At 35.0% G+C, this 17,395-nt stretch overlaps 1 protein-coding gene across 1 annotated transcript in view; it reads left to right on the top strand.

Annotated features, from left to right (window-relative positions):
• The window catches only part of OLA1 (Obg-like ATPase 1), a 167,371-nt gene that overhangs the window by 17,176 nt on the left and 132,800 nt on the right, over positions 1 to 17,395 (top strand). The window contains exon 4 of the mRNA XM_012650767.1: positions 3,053 to 3,180. Within this exon, the coding sequence (XP_012506221.1) occupies positions 3,053 to 3,180 (128 nt within the window). The remainder of the gene's footprint in view (positions 1 to 3,052; positions 3,181 to 17,395) is intronic.

The following is a 17,395-nucleotide window of genomic DNA, read 5'->3' as shown; positions in this document are numbered from 1 at the left end:
CCTTCTTCTTCGTCTTCTTCTTCTTTTTGAGACAGGGTCTCACTCTGTCATCCAGGCTAGAGTGTAGTGGTGTCATCATAGCTCACTGCTACCTCAAGTTCCTGGGCTCAAGTGATCCTTCTGCCTCAGCCTCCCAAGTAGTTGGGACCACAGGCATGTGCCACTATGGCTGGCTAATTTTTTAAAAATTTTTTGTAGAGGTGGGATCTCGCTCTTGTTCAGGCTGGTCTTGAACTTCTGGCCTCAAGCAATACTCCTGCCTTGGCCTTCCAAAGTGTTAGGATTATAGGTGTGAGCCACCATGCCAGGCCTTTCATTTTTTTTATAACTTAATTTTGGCCTCTTTGTGCTCAAGCAAATAAAAAAGGAAAATTGACAATTTATAGTGTTTTTTTTCTTGCTACCCTAAATTTCTCTGTTATATAGCAGGTCCTCATTTTTTTTTTTGATAAAAGAAAAATCCTACTTAGAAATATAATTCAGTCTGTTTCTATTGAAGAAAAATTTATAAATTTTTTGATATTCTATATTTATTACAGTATAGTGATTAAAAATATTTTTAATATTATTTTAGTCTCAAGAGAGTTTCACAAGGTCTAAGCATATTATTTTGCTCAAATAATCATGAAATCATTGGTATAATACATCAGAAATCCTTGAATTAAGGCTCAAATTTTTATTTTTCAGATATTATATTAATGGTTTAAACCTTTATCCTGGCCTTAAATGAAGAATTAAGAAACTCATTCTCCTTAGAAAACAGAATCTCACAGCTGGAGATCTTCCTGTCTTGTTTCCTCATTAAAGAAATAAAACAAAAACTTGAAGCCTAGAAAGAGGAAATGATTTATTTGTTCATGGTCACACGTATAGTTAATGTCAACCAAAAATAGAACCCATGAATTCTCACTTCAAATTTAGTGCTTTTCCACTGTATGTATGTGCTACTGTATTTCATATTTATCATGAGTGGTTTTAGTTGTTAGAAATTATATCCTTTAAGATGAGTTTGGCTGCACTTAACATTGACTTAAAAAATTGATTTACTGAGTTAGTAACAACATAGCATGGTGTTTAGCTCAGTGATATCATGAAGGACCTGGCTTCTTCCCCTTCTTCACTTTCTTTATCTGCTTGTCTTCCCCTTGTGGTCATAGGATGGAATTGTATCCTTTCTCATCTCTTGGAACTGCACACTCTCTCATCCGTGTTCAGAATGAAAGAAGGGATTGCTTTTAGAAGTTCTCTCAGAAGACTATTGAGCTTCTATTCAAAAACCTCCTTCACCGCCTTCAGCAAACCTCTTCTCAAGTCTTTTCTTTTAAGAGATGGGGGTTTCACTGTGTTGCTCTGCCTGGATTTGAACTCGTGGGCCCAAGCAATCCTCCTGCCTCAGCCTCCTGTGAATGGCTGGGATTACAGGGACTATAGGCACATGCCACCACGTCTGATCTCTCTCCAAGTCTTCTCAGGCAAATAAGGCAAGATGAAGATCCTAGAATTATTGATTGTGCCTAGGGATGAGATTAAATTGCTTAGTTCAGGCCCAATCTACATGCCCCACTTCTAGAGTTAGGGGTAGAGCAAGCTTCTCCAAAGCTCTGGGCTATACTGGGAAGGTATGGTGACTCAAATGAAAATCAGTATACATACTAAGAGAAGGGGCAGTGGATGCTGGGGGAGGCAGTCACAATATCCAACAACAACAAACTAACTACATTTATATGTTTTCAGTGGATTTGGTGGTAACAATAATCAAGTAATTTCTATTAATACCTGTAATACTTGTTCATAGAACAATTATTTTGAAAGGACTCATTTTCCATGTAGCTGGTAGAGACGTCTTTTGTGGAACTTTTATGTTGTATTTTATTGGGTAGTGAAGTTGACATTCTGAAAAATGAATGCTCTTGAAAATTGACAGGGGATGTAAGATTATATCACATACCTTTGTCACATGGCATTGAAAGTAACTTTTATTTGTTTATGTACTTAAATCTCCATTTTTACATGGCAGACTGATTTTCCTAACTTGGTTTCTAATTTGTGTTAATTGTGCCTTTACTTAACAAGCAAAGTTTATTTTGTATGTATGTCTAACTTGGTTGTTATTATTAACAACTAGGTTATTACTATGCTGATAATTGGTTCTCAGCATTACATGCATTTGTTTTTGCTATATAACCTATATAGTGATTAAATGCAAACCCAGGCAGCCTGTGTTTGAATTCCAGTTTTGACGCTACTAGCTGAGTGATCCTGTATGCAATAGATTTCTTAACTCCTGTAAGGCACAATTTCCTTACCTGTAAAGTAGGTTTAATAAATAGCCTCTACCTTTTAGGGTTTGTTTTGAACTTTAAAATAAGATAATACATGTAAAGTACTTAGTCTATTGCCTGGCACAAAGTAAGTTGGTTCATTTTGTAGTGATTACCTCAGTATGCTCTTTAAACATTCTCTATTGCTTTTGTGTGTGTGCATGTGCCAGGGGAACTTTATAGACAATTAATGATATGAGTTTTAATCTCAGAGACAATAAATACATCTATTCTGCTTCAGTTTTCTCCTCTGTTTTCCCAGGTAAGAAAGTCCTAGTATATTATTAATAACAGATTATTTCTTAGGCCAGGTGTGGTGGCTTTTGCTTGTAATCCCAGCACTTTGGGAGACCTGGACAGGAGGATTGCCTTGAAGCCAGGAGTTCAAGACCAGCCAGGTCAACATAGCGAGACCCCATCTCTATGAAAAAAAAAAAAAAGCTGGGCATGGTGGCGTGTCCTGGTAGTCTCAGCTACTCGGGATGCCGAGGTGGGAGGATTGCTTAAGCCCGGGAGTTGGAGGCTACAGTGAGCTATGATTGCACCACTAAAAAAAAAAAAAAAAAGGTTATTTCTTAATTTTTTGTGGGGGATATTCATTTAACAAACCTTATTATAAACATTGTTCTAAAAAGGAAGTAATTAATTATGTAAAATGTTTGGGGAATTCATTTGGTTAATAAACAGATTCTTAGTAGTATTTTATAATAAAACCATCTTTTGTTTTTCAGTAAAATTCCTGCCTTTCTAAATGTAGTGGATATTGCTGGCCTTGTGAAAGGAGCTCACAATGGGCAGGGCCTGGGAAATGCTTTTTTATCTCATATTAGTGCCTGTGATGGGATCTTTCATCTTACACGTAAGTGCAGTTGTTTATTTAATCATTGATTTCATTAAGATCAGTGTTTTCTTTCCGTTATTGCAGAAATAAAATTAGAAATGACTGATTGATAGAAGACTGCTTTTGCTTTACCGGATGAATAGTGGGTTTGTTTGTGAATTTGTGACTTTAATGTTACTTAGCATTATCTCCGTATGTGAAGGCTTATTCCTTAGCAAGTATATGCTGTGTTGTTACTATATTCTAATTGAATTTTATCTCTTTTTCTGGATTAGAGCCATGGATAAGTGTTTCTGTGTGGAACTAATTTTGTTGATTGTAAAGCATTTTGAAATTTTCTTAGTTTGTAGAACTTTCCTGCATTCTTGTTTTTCTATGTCTTAAGAAGGCAGAATTGATAGAGAAGGGGATTCTCATGTCATAGAAGAGAAAGTCATCCAGGTTATCTATTAGAGATCAAAGGATTAGGGAGAACTTATAGATCAGTTAGTTCTTTTTAAAAAAAGATTTTTATTTATTTTGTTTTTTAAAAATTTTATTTATTTTTTAGAGATGGGATCTCCCTCTGTTGCCGAGGCTGGAATGCAGTAGCATGATCATAGCTCAGCGGGAGTATAGGCACCTGCCACCACGCCCAGCTAATTTTTTTCATTTTTTTTTTTTTAAGAGACGGGCCTCTCTTGCTTTGTTGCCTAGGCTGGTCTCAAAATCCTGGCCTCAAGCAACCCTCTTGCCTCAGCCTACTGAGTAGCTGGGATTATAGGCGTGTGCCACTGTATCCTCTTTAGCTCAGCTAGTTCTTACAGAGAGAAGGATATAAAGCAAAGAGAGAAAACAGGTAGAACTGTGCATTGGTTTGGGTTCTTTTGACTACAGAAATGAGCCAATAACATAATAATTCTCTGCAAAATAGGAAGGTTTAGGTTAAGGCTCAGGTTAAGATTGCACTTTATGGTTATAGTATTATAATGAGCAAATTAATGCAAATAATGAAAACAAGTTAGACCTGGGGGCCACCTGTGGTCCGGTTCAGTGCCTTTTTTTTTTTTTTTTTTTGAGATAGAGTCTCGCTCTGTCACCCTGGCTGGAGTGCAGTGGAGTCATCATAACTCACTGCAACCTCCAACTCCTGAGCTCAAGGGACTGGTCTCAAGGGATCTTCCTGCCTCAGCCTCCCAGAGTGCTAGGATTATAGGTGTGAGCCACTGTGGGTGGCCTGGTTCAGTGCTTTTGTTACTGGTTCTCAACTAGGTACCTATAACAATTGAGAGTGGGCATTTAGAAAATTTTATAGCAATCTGACTGACTAATATGTACTAAATAATAAAAATATTGTGTTAGTATTTTTTGTATGTCTTTTTAAAAAAATTCATTTGCCTGGTAATTCATTTTTATTGTATTTTACAAAAACCTACCACAGATAATTTAGAATCATTGATTGGGTAACTTCACTTTGGCTAAAGGTATGGAGAGACCTTCTGAGAGGGTTGTGGTGTAAGCAAAGAATGAGGTTGCGTAGGGGCTTTGGGGTTCAGTTATGTAGAGAAGTGTTAACCTAAAGCCTGTACATTGGCAAGAACCTCTGTTTTCCTGACGGTTTGTCTTTCCACTGGTTTTTGTGACTGATGTGAGGATTGCAAGAAGAGGGTAGATTCCCAGGTTTCTGGACTGGGCTAGTTGATTGAATCATGATGCCATTCACTGAGATGTTAAATACAGAAAGAGCAACAAGTATTGAGAGAGAGATGGTTAATTTGGTTTGGGAAAATGTATTGAATTTTTTTTACCTGGGACATCTGGATAGATGTTTGTCAGAAAGTAGGATTGACAGGGCAAATGTGAAAGAAGGATGGGGGCAGTAGAACTGAAGATTTGAGTGTGAGAATGTGTGAACTGATGAGTGGAAAGAGCATAAAATAGAGTAGGATTGAAAATAGGAGAGGATTGAAAAATGAAAGACTCACGCATCTGATTTCCTGATGAGGTTTTTAGAACAGGTATGCTGGGTATAAGGGGGTTGTGTGGTTAGGGAGGGATATTTGACTTAGAATTTTCAGAGCTGGAGCAGTTTAGGGTGATTGGTGAGGTCCTGGTGATGGCCTGAAACCATTAATAAATGTTAGTAATAAAAATGTCTTTGGTTTTATTGTTTCTTACATAATATTCATCTGCTATGTTTTTCTAACCCTTGGGGGAAAAAGTGAATTTGGTGAGGAGCATACATACTTTATTTCATTCAGGCCAACGATATCATCATTAAGACAGGAAAAAAATCCAGTTAAGCTAGATACTATATGCTTTCCTATAGCAATTGATTTCAGAGATGTCCATGTGAAAATATGCATCTTAGAATTGATGAAATATGGTGTATATTATTGTATAAGTGCAAAGAACACAGGATTATAAGTTTATAACTAGAATTTTAAAAACCTTTCATAGAATTGTAGTCAGAGGAAGACTTGTAGAGATTAGAAAGATAAGGTGATTACTTTGAAGCTGTGAAAATTAAGAATTTTAAAATTTCAAATTATATATTTCAGTCTTCAATAATTAGATTATTAAATATGAGTGTAAAATAAAATTTTATCTTTCATATTGCTCTTCATTTGAAGTTTATTTTCCTTAAGTATCTTAAAGTGACCAGAAATACAGCTCACTTATTTGTTATTTACTATTCATTAATTAAATGAATAATAAATGCTTTCTGTTTTGGATTCTGGGGATGTATAGTGAATAGAAGAATCTGATACATTCTCTGCTTTTATGGAGCTTGTAGTCTAGTGACGGAAATAGACATTGCATAATTACATTAATAAATATATAATTACATTGTTGGATCTGAGTGTTTTTCCCCCTCAAAATTTACTGGTGAATTGTTCATGCATTTGCCCATTACCATATTTTTGAAACTTGTTTTAGTTCTTAACATCATCATTTCTTATTTTGGTGAGTAATGTATAATCTATGTTATATGTTTATATCTTTTAATTTCTCTGTTTTTCTTTAGCCAGTTGATTTAAAACTGCTAAGGAAAAGGAGAGTAAAGAGGGTGATGATATATGTTAGCATTTAGGGCACTTTTAGCTTTCTCTTAGAACTTCCAAAAGTTAGGGGACAGAAAAAATTATTAATGGGAAGTTTTGGTTTATTATTGAATTTAAATTTAGTAATGCTGTGTTTCTCTCCATTAATTTGATTTTTTTAAAATGAACTTTTTATTTGCTTCCATTGGTTATGAGAAATATATAAAATATCATTTGATTAATTTTTAAAAAGCTTTTTATTTGCTTCCATTGGTTATTAGAAATACGTAAAATATATACATTGTTTCAAAAATTTATACTTGTTTAAAAATGCAAATATTTATTTTGATGGATTTGCTTTGGCTTTAAATCTTTAGATCACTATCTTATTCATTTGACACTTATTTATGGAGTACCTCGTGTAAGTGGGCTAGAGCTGAGGGATATAATGGTGAGTAAAAGCAGATGTGACCCTTGCCCTCATATGCTTATATTATAATCCAGTGGAGGATACAGACATTGAATAAAATGGTCACATAGATATTAGATGTCCTTTTCCAATTATGTACAAAAAAGAATGTGTTTCTGAGAGTGATGTTACCTTGAGGAGGTTATGGTTATCCTGAGAGGTAAAAATTGAGTGAGAGCTAAGTTAGTAAAAGGAGGAAAGGAAAGATTGATTATTAAGAGTAATTGGCTTGTTTCAAGGCCCTATGGTAGAAAGGAGCCTGCTGCCTTAGGAACTGTCAGTGTGGACAGAATGAATGATGAGTAGGAGTGAAGGAAAAGAACACAGGGATATACTTGGAGATGTCACCATGTTTACCATATTAAAGATACCCATCTCTAATGGCTTAAATATAAAGGATTTTAAATGGAGAGTTGAGGTGGGGCTAGAGGCAGATGAAATTGTTCTAGTAGCTTATTTTGCAATTACAATATTTAGTTGAGTTGCATTTTGAATATTGTAAGGTATCAAAATGGAGTAATGTACCAAGAGTTTGAAATTTAGTATTTTTATAAAACTATATTTTCAAGGTACTGATAATGATTTGTATAGATGAAGTTTGAACATAAGAAATGTAGAATACATTTTTTGTGAAAGAATCTATACACATTGCTTAGTTTGCATAACCTCCAAAAAGCATGCCCCCCACCCCCCATGTGCTGCCTAATGTATAGGAATTTCAGATCCCTCCCCCCATTAGTCATTAAGAGTTCTCTTTAATGTTTTATTTTCAATGGTTTTCTTGTTTGCAAAGTATACTAATAAGGACATTCCAGATGGTAGAAATAATGAAAGATTATCTTCTTATTTGCATGTGTGCAGATCTGGAGTTATACTTGTTTTTCAAAGTATATTTTTAAAGTTACTGTATACAAACTCATAGGTATAGATTCAGCTATATAAACATGAATTTATCTTTCACTAAACAAGTGTTGCTGAGGTAAAAGTTTTTATTTTGAACTTAAAAATATGAAAACTCATGGCTGGGTGAGGTGGCTCATACTAATCCTAACACTTTGGGAAGTAGTGGTTGGAGGATTGCTTGAGGCTGGGAGTTTCAGACTAGGCTGAGCAAGAGTGAAACCTTGTTTCTACATAAAATAGAAAAATTAACTGGGCATGGTGGCATGCACCTGTAGTCCCAGCTACCTGGGAGGCTGAGGCAGGAGGATTCTTTGAGCCTAGGAGTTTGAGCTTGCAATGAGCTATACTGATGCCACTGCACTCTAGTGCAGGCTACAGAATGAGAGACCTTGTCTTAAAAAACAAATACGAAAACAAAAAATATGTATAAACTGTCAGTCTTTGTATGAGATGAGGACTTGTGAAAGCTCGTCTTTTTATTCTGGTGATTTTTATCAGCAAAGCTTTGTGAGAAGTATTTTTGTAGTAAAGATTAATCTCTGCTTATTAAAATTAATTAAAAAACACAATCATAGCCTTCACTTATTGGAGGGTCACTTATTTTTCTTGCCCTAGTTTGAATGCTTAGAAAACTTTTCCAAAAGAATACTGATTGAAAGCTGGGTGCGGTGACATGTGCTTGTGGTCCCACCTACTCAGGAGGCTGAGGCAGGAGGATTGCTTGAGCTGAGGAGTTCGAGGCTATACTGTGCTATGATCATGCATGTGAATAGCCACTGTACTCTATATGGGGCATAGTAATATCCTGTCTTTAAAAAAAAAGTTGATTCAAAAATGACCTAACAATCTGCTATCTAGGTGAAACTCACGTGTAGCTAATGGAAGATACTCATCTTGTATATAAACCCAGTTTGCAGCAAATACGGACCAATTTTATGTAGCAGGTAGATGCAGCATTAAAGTTTTTTTCTACATATAATAACATGGATAAATCTCAACATAATTATGCTCAGTGGAAGAAGGCAGTCTAAAAGAAGAGTATATGCTGTGATTCCATTTATATAAGATTTTAGAAAGTACATATTAATTAGAAAGCAGATCATAGTTGCCAGGAGGAGGGGCAGAGAGAGGGATTTATAAAGGCCCATGAGGAAACTGTTGGGTGATGGATATGTTCATGATCTTGATTGTGGCGATGGTTTCACAAGTATATACATACGTCAAGACATGTATACATCTAACTATGCATTTTTCGTACATCTTATATGTCAGTTTCATCTCCATAAAGCAAAAAAAAATGGGAAATTTAAAAAGAACAACTTTTCTTATACTTTTCCATCTAGGGAATTTTTTTTTTATTTCTGCATATTATGGGGGTACAAATATTTAGGTTATGTTGCCCTTGCCCCTCGCCCAGTCAGAGCTTCAAGCACATCCATCCCCCAGATGGAACGCATCGTACTCATTATGTATGCATATACCCATCCCCTCCTCCTCCCTCCCATCTGCCCGGCGCTCGATAAATGTTATTCCTATATGTGCATTTAGGTGTTGATCAGTAAAACCAATTTGCTGGTGAGTACATGTGGTGCTTATTTTTCCATTCTTGGGGTACTTCACTCAGTAGAATGGGTTCCAGCTCTATCCAGGAAAATACAAGAGGTGCTATATCATCGTTGTTTCTTATAGCTGAATAGTTCTCCATGGTATACATATACCACATTTTATTAATCCACTCATGTATTGATGGGCACTTGGGTTGTTTCCACTCTAGGGGAGTTTCGATTGTACGCTCTGTTTACCTTGGTTGTTTCAGTGGTGTAAGCATTGGAGATGATGTCATATTTCTAGATAATAATTAGAAGGTTGGTACAGCTATTTGTGTTGGTTTAAAAATAAAAATTAACTCTGATATTTTTGAGTCTTAAGATTTTGTTAAGAACTTTGGTTTTGGTGCAATTATCATGAAATTATTTGTCTGTCATATGTCAGTCCGGTAAGTACAGAATCTTCTCAGCCAGAGATTCTTTAAACTTGACTCCAAAATACATTTGACCCTTGAACTGTACAGGGGTTAGGGTTGCCAACACCTGCACAGTTGAAAATCTGCACATAACTTTTGACTGTCCTCAAACTTAGCTTCTAATAGTCTACTGTTGACTGGGAGCCTTACTAATAACATAAACAGTCAATTAACCCAAATTTATTATGTTTTCTGTATAATGTGCTGTGTTCTTACAATAAAGTAAGCTAGAGAAAAGAAAATGTTATTAAGAAAATTGTAAGGAAGAGAAAATGCATTTATAGTAATGTACCGTATTTATTGATGCCGTAAGTTTATTTCATCTGTTTACAAGATCAGTTGTTTGTCTGAATGGTGGGCAACCACAGCTGGTGACCTCAATCTATAGCACATATCAAGCAATTCAGCTTTTTCTTGATAATGTCATGACTTTTTTCCGCTTCTTGGGAGCACTTCCACCTTCACTAGTGGCACTTGGTATGGGTCCTAGGGTGTTATTCAAAATTTAGGATATTACACTAAACATTATGAAGAATACAGAGGAACTGAGAGAGAGCACTTTTTATTGTGATACACAATTTACTGGAGGGATGAACTGCTCTTGGGCAGATGATTAGCATCTCAGGGTGTTTTAAGCGGATACTTGTAATACCTCAGCTCACCACAATAGCAACAGGAGGTGGCTTTGAAATTACTATGGTGTAATAGTACGGTATGTACTACAGTTAATTTTATGCAGTTATGAAATTATTATAGTAGTACAGTATGTACTGTAGTTAATTTTATGCAGTTATGATTTAATACTGCATCTTTACATTTATTTACATTTCTCTCAATTTTGTACTGTCTGAAGTATGTAAGTTTTGACAAATTTTAACTTTTTATAATAGATTTATGTATATTTTTTGGTAGCAAATGATAAAATAAACTGGTATCTACATATATTTCATGCATTCATGATGTACCTTTTTCCTAATTTTTTGATATTTCTAGGCTATGTGATTCATCTGCGAGTTTTTTCAAATTGTTGCAAATCTACAAAAAATTTTCCAAGATATTTATTGAAAAAAATCTGTGTATAAGCGGACCTGCAGTTCAAACTCATGTTAAGCGTCAACTGTAATATTAAATTATATTATTTATTTCAACTTTGTTAGTAAATTTGTTGGGCAAAACTTTTTTTTTTTTTTTGGATAGAGTCTTACTCTGTTGTCCTGGCTAGAGCGCAGTGGTATCATCATAGTTCACTGCAACCTCAAACTTCTGGCCTGAAGTTATCCTCGTGCCTCAGCCTCCAGGTAGCTGGGACTATAGGTGCATGCCACCACGTCTAGCTAATTTTTAAATTTTTTTGGTAGAGACAGAGTCTCTCTATGAGATGGGGTCTTGTTATGTTGCCCAGGCTGGTCTCTAACTCCTGACTTTAAGTAATCCTCCTGCCTTGGCCCCCCAAAGTCCTAAGTGCTGGGATTACAAGCATGAGCCACCATGTCTGTCTATTACACTTTTTAATTCCATTTTTTTATGCGTCTTTTAGGTGCCTTTAAACACCAGAATGTTCTTTTCACTCCGGGTGTTTGTGGAAATACTGCCCTTTTTTTCTTTGAAAATTTACCTTCTTAAACTTCTTAACAATTTTTTTCAAGACAGAGGGTCTCCCTCTGTCACTCAGGCTGGAGTGCAGTGGTGCAATCATAGCTCACTGTAACCTTGAACTCTTGGACTGAAGCAGTCCTGCCTCAGGCTCCCAACTAGCTAGGACTACAGGCATGTGCCACCATGCCCAGCTGGGTTTTTAAAAATTTTTTTGTAGAAACAGGGTCTCCCTATGTTGCTCAGGCTGGCTTTGAACTCCTGGGCTCCAAGTGATCCTCCAGCCTTGGCCTCCCAAAGTGCTGAGATTACAGGTGTTAGCCACCCTGCCCAGCACCTTTTAAAAATTCTTTACAAAATTTTGTCTTCAGCCAGACTAAGTCTTGAATTAATAGGCAGAGCTGCCTACTTTTAAAACATACGAAATACCTGGAAAATACAGAATGTTATGAAAATAATGAGATTCCTGTGTTCGTCAAACTTCTCCACTTAAGAGCCCTAACTCTAAAGGATGAGGAACATGAAGGCTGTTGGTACATAGTACAGTTCCAAACATTTCACTTCAAGGAAAAGTTTTTGGAATTCCATGGTTTACTTTCTTCTGTATTTCTAGCAGCATTCAGTCTCCAATTTGAGAGGCAGGATTGTAGGTTAAAATAGAAATGCTCTAGACCTTCAGGATGCCTATCTGACCAAACAACTAGTGTATCTTACTTAGTACTTTTCAGATTGTTAGGTCTTGATCATCATAAGAGCCTAATGAGTTGTATAGCCCTTATTATTATCTTCATTTTCAGATGAGAAAACCAAAGCTTAGAGAGGTAAAATGATTTGCCCAAGAGATGGTAGTGCTTATAATTAAGCCAACTTTGCGTAACATCACTCCTTTCTGACACACTTTTTATCAAACGATAGCCTTAACTCCAACTCTGTGTTGTCAAATGTCTGGGAAGAAGTAGGTGTTTTGGGTAAAACTGTGACAATGCATGGAAATAGGTGGCTGATATTCTAAGGATTAAATTAGTTTTCATTCTTGATACCTGTGCCAGAGCTCCTCGGAGCAGAATTTGGGGGGATTTTGGTTAAATTACAATGTTTGCATGCTTCTCTAAGTACCTATCCAGGTAGAATATTTTGTTTTCAGTTATTTGTATTGCTCAATGAAACACACAGGGTTTTATGAATCCATCAAGTAGAAAGTCTGTAAAGGATTTTGATGGTTTTATTATTTTTTAGATTTCTTATCCCTCTCTTGCATTTAGAATGTACCTTTCTCAGTTTGCTTTATCTGTTTTCACCAAAGAAGTTACTGGGTCTTTAAAAACTCATATTAATATTAAAAATAGTAGAATATGAGATCATCTGTGAGTTCTATTGGTGGGGAAAACACATTGTATACCTTTGTTAAATGTAATATAGACTGTGTTAAATTTCGTGATGAAGTACCTTTATATTTTGTAAAGAAGCTCTTAACTTGAAAATTGTTATTACTTCATGCTGACTAAAATAAAATCTTTTTAAACAGAGTTTTTAAATAGGATTAAGGTTAACTTGAAGAGTTCAGATTTTCCAGAAAATGTGAGATGGAGCGGGTGGGGAAAACTTGAGGTAGGAATAAGGTTTTGTTACACATTTAATACATAAATTACCAGGTGAGGGAACCAAAACATAATATATTAGAGATGACACATTAATGTAGGTAATTTAAAAAAATAATTGACATTTAAACAAGCAAGGCTCATCATGTAGAGAATTTTAAAGTAAACTTCAAGGAAGAGTAACTATTTCAAAATTTATTGATAAATTTTAACTACATTACTTTATGAAAGCCCTTTTATTGTCTTTTCAGTTGCTTTTTCATGCCAAAACAGTTGAATACAGTAGTCTCCCCTTATCTGTGGGGGGATGTTCCAAGACCCTCAGTGGATGCCTGAACTGCAGACAATAGTACCAAACTCAATTGCCATCAATTACAGCATGTTTCTTCTGTTCATGTCTTCCACCCACAAACTTGATGCCTTTTCTAGCTTAACTAAGCACTTAATCACACACTGTGGTTGTAACTTTTGCAGTCTGAGGTGTGACAGCAAAACTAGTAAGAATTTCTTTTTGACTTCATAGTTTTATGGATAGATTTATTCTTATAGTGGATCTTAGCAACCTCAGCATATAGGTTTTTTTCATTGCTTATTAAGTTGAGAACTTTTACCTTTTCACTTAAAGCACTTTATAGCTTCTCTTTGGCATATCCGAATTGCCAGCATCCCTACTCGTGCGCTTTGGGGCCATTATTAAGCAAAATAATGGTTACTTGAACACAAGCACTGTGATACCATGGCAGTTAATAACCGAGACTATTACTAAGTGACTAATGGGCAGATACCATCTATGATGTGGATCTGCTGGACAAAGGGATGATTCAGATCCTGGGCAAGGTGGTACCTAGCATGGTGTATACAATTTAAAACTTATGAATTGCTTATTTCTGGAATTTTCCATTTACTGTTTTCGGGTGGAAGTTGACTATGTGTAACTGAAACTTTGGATAATGGGGGACTACTGTATATCTAAGACATAATACCTGATTTGAATATGTCATTGAGGGTAGAAAAAAATCTGAATCAGGTGTAGTTTCAGCATCCGAGTGAATACAAGCATGATAGCTTGTGGAATGTGAGTGAGGGGAGAAAAGGGGGGCGTAGTTGGTATGCTATACTTGGTGCCATTGTAGAGTTTACATGAAAGTAGATTTGTTAAAAGCTTGAAGTTCATAGTTTTAGTCAGCAAAAGTGTGTTTCCAGAATACCTCACAGTTGTTTTATGCCTGAAAATAAAGTGGTATTCATCGTGCTGTGAATTTCCAGAATGTTAGATACATGAATAAAAAAATAACTAAAAAAAATTTACATATATTTTTAGGTTTCATCCCTTTTTGTATGATCTACTGTTTTTCAAGCTATTAAAACATAGTAATAGTTGACCTTGAAGGATTTCTTTTCCTTATGCTCTTATGCTTGTGTTGCTTGAATGAATATTCAGTACTGACGGAAAGAATGTCACAAAAACTAGATTTCAATTGAATTTAACCTTTTCTGGCTTCTCCACAAAAATACTTGTGTGTAATTCAGTTATTTTTGTAGGTACTATTTATGACATCAAAGAAGATAAACTTTAGGTGGGAAATAAATATCAAAGGCTAACTAGCTTCAACACAGAAACCTTACACTGTATGTTCTTATATATTTTATATATAATATCATTCCATGAAAGGATAAAAAGTGATAATTGAAATTGTGGGAAGTATAGAGTTCAGTGGCATTAAGTACATTCACATCGTTGTGCAACCATCATTACAGAACTTTTTCATTATCCCAAACTGAAACTCTCTGCTTATTTATTTTAACAAAGATAAGATATCCTAAGCCCTTTCTAAATATTAACTCATTCTTCTTAGCAACCCTATGAGGGTAGGTACTGTTATTCTCATTTTATAAATGAGGACTGTAAAGACTAGAGAGGTATTTGCCCAAGATTACATGGTTTAGTAAGAGGCAGAACCAGGTTTTAAACTCTAGCTCTGGTTAGAGTCCTTGATTTATGCTGGATTAGTCCACTAATCTGTGCTGACAGTTATCAATGCAATAGAGAAATTTTTTCTTTTTTTTAATAGGCCATTTAAAGGACTTTGTCTTTTCTCTTTTTTTAATCACAAAATTTTTTATTAATCTTGAGACCTCTTGAGACTTTGTCTGTGGTCCCAGTTTGAAAAACCCTTGTCTAAATTTCAGAGAAATTACACTGAAGGTTATCAGTTCTAGATCAAGCACTTTTGTATGATACCCAGGTTATATTCTAAAAGGGCAGTGGAAAATTACTTATTTTACAGATCCCTAAAGGGTGAGGGATGGCTTTATTTAGAGAGAAACAGGTTTGTGTTACTTGGATGTCAGTTATACATGTTGGAAACTCTTAGATGTTTTTTGCAAACGAAGAATATGAAACAGATATGTCGGAAAGGAGAGAGAGAATACATCAAATATACGTACATATCGTTCTCTCTTAAGTATTTTTATGTTGATTTATGAAGGGAATAAATGGCAAAGAAATGATCAGCAGCTGAGGTCCTGTCAGTGTCCATAGCAGCACTTAATCTTTTAGATGGTAACTTCTTTTGGAGGTGCAGGGAGCTACCATGTAATGATTGGTGACTTGACATGATATGACATGACGTGATGTAATGCGTACTTAATTCATAATAATATGAGGTGAGGGGAAATACCTGTTTTAAAGATGAGAAAACTGAGGCTTAAAGAGGTTAGATAGAACCCAGGATTTTATGGTTAAAAAAAAAAAAAAGGAAAAAAAGAGGCTAGGAAACTAGACTGTGATTTACGTAACTATTAAGCATCAGAGCTATGATTTGAATTTAGGTCTGCCTTTTTAGATGTTTCTGGGACTGTGGTGCTTAAAAATCTAAAAGCAGTTCGTTAGTTATTCATCTGAGATATGTGTGTGTGTGTCTGTGTGTGTGTGTGTGTGTGTGTGTGTATGTGTATATATATGAGGGCTGTCCGGAAAGTATCCAGCCATTGCATCCATGTATCCATTGTATCCATGGCTGGATACTTTCTAGACAGCCCTCTTATATCTTATATATATCTCAGAATATATATGTATATATATATATATTCTTTGGTATCACTGTTAAACTTTTTGCATGTTGGTGATGTTATAAATAATTGTTTCTCCCACTTAATTATCAGTACCTTGAATGTTTGACATTCTGTAGGAATTATTTCTTGGACTAGATGTGTTATTCTTTAGCTATCAGCCTTTCAGGTATATTTGAACCACACAGAGCATTTTTTAGTGGTTGGTATGATTTAAAAACAGAGAAACTTCATAAAAAGTGGAAATTTCCTCATATTTTTGGCATAAATGGTAGCTATAATTTTATATAAGCGTATTATTACCTATAGTATAGAAATTCTTTATTAAATTTTCTGAGTTTTCCTTTATTTTTTTATTTTTTATTTTTTTTTCGCTCAACTGTGCCCTTGAGTAAGAAAAATAACTGTTCTGGAGTTTAACAAAACATTAGAAATTAATATTCTGAAAAGTATTTAATGAATTAACTGCTTTTGAAAACAAAATAAATACCCATTACACTTAATATGTATTACTTTTATGGAAGATTTTATTGTTAGGTACATCAAATTAAAGCAGCTAAATACCATGTCTGTTTGTTTTTTAAATATTTTGGAACTAATTATCCACATTTCCTCATCAGGTTAGTTACTTATGTGAGCTGAGGCAGCTTTTTAAGATTAAAAAAAAATCACCTAAACCTTTATTCACTTTGAAGCAGAAATGCAAGTGGATGATATTCAGGATGTGTTTTTCAAAATGGTCCCTTAAAAATTAGTTACTGTTTAAATGACAGTAAAGATAATAATGAAAGGGAAGAATCAAAATTATGTTAACATAATGTAACTATTTTATTTTTCTGCGTTTTCAGTTGGTGCTTAGAGTAGATTGGAATAAGTTTGAGTTTTGGAATAAAACCTGAGTGTGAATATCAGTTCCCACTTGCTGGCTGTGTAACTGTGCAAAAGTAATACTGTGTCTCTGAATCTCGGTTTTCTTATGTAAAATGGAGAGAGTAATGCTGTACTACCTTACAGAATTATTTTGAAGTTTAAATAAGAAATCCTTTTATGTCAGTGCATATCGACTACTTTATTGTTTTTATTGATGCATTATTGGGTTTTTTGGTGAATACGGGTTTTAAATTTCAGCTTTCTTTTCGTTTTTTAAATTTTAAAAAATTGTGGTAATATGTACATAACATAAAATTTACTGCTTTAATAATTTTTAAGTATAGAGTTCAGTGGCATTAAGTACATTCACATCGTTGTGCAACCATCATTACAGAACTTTTTCATTATCCCAAACTGAAACTCTCTGCTTATTAAACTCTGATTCCCCGTTCCCTCCTTCCCCCAGCTCCTGGCTGCCACCGTTCTACGATCCATCTTTATGAATTTGGCTACTCTGGGTACCTCATATAAGTAGAATCATGTAATATTTGTCTTTTTGTGACTGGCTTGTTTTATGCTTTCATTGTTTTTTAACTTCTACATCATTGTCCATAATATGGAAGTTCCCGAGTTTACTGAACTGCTTCCTATTTATGTGCATTTATTTCGGACTTTTAAAAAA

Source organism: Propithecus coquereli, unplaced genomic scaffold (assembly GCF_000956105.1).
Source record: "Propithecus coquereli isolate 6110/MARCELLA unplaced genomic scaffold, Pcoq_1.0 Scaffold34, whole genome shotgun sequence".
Taxonomy (NCBI): Eukaryota; Metazoa; Chordata; class Mammalia; order Primates; family Indriidae; genus Propithecus; species Propithecus coquereli.
Note: the sequence above shows the minus strand (reverse complement) of the source record. Positions and strands in the feature narration are given on the sequence as shown.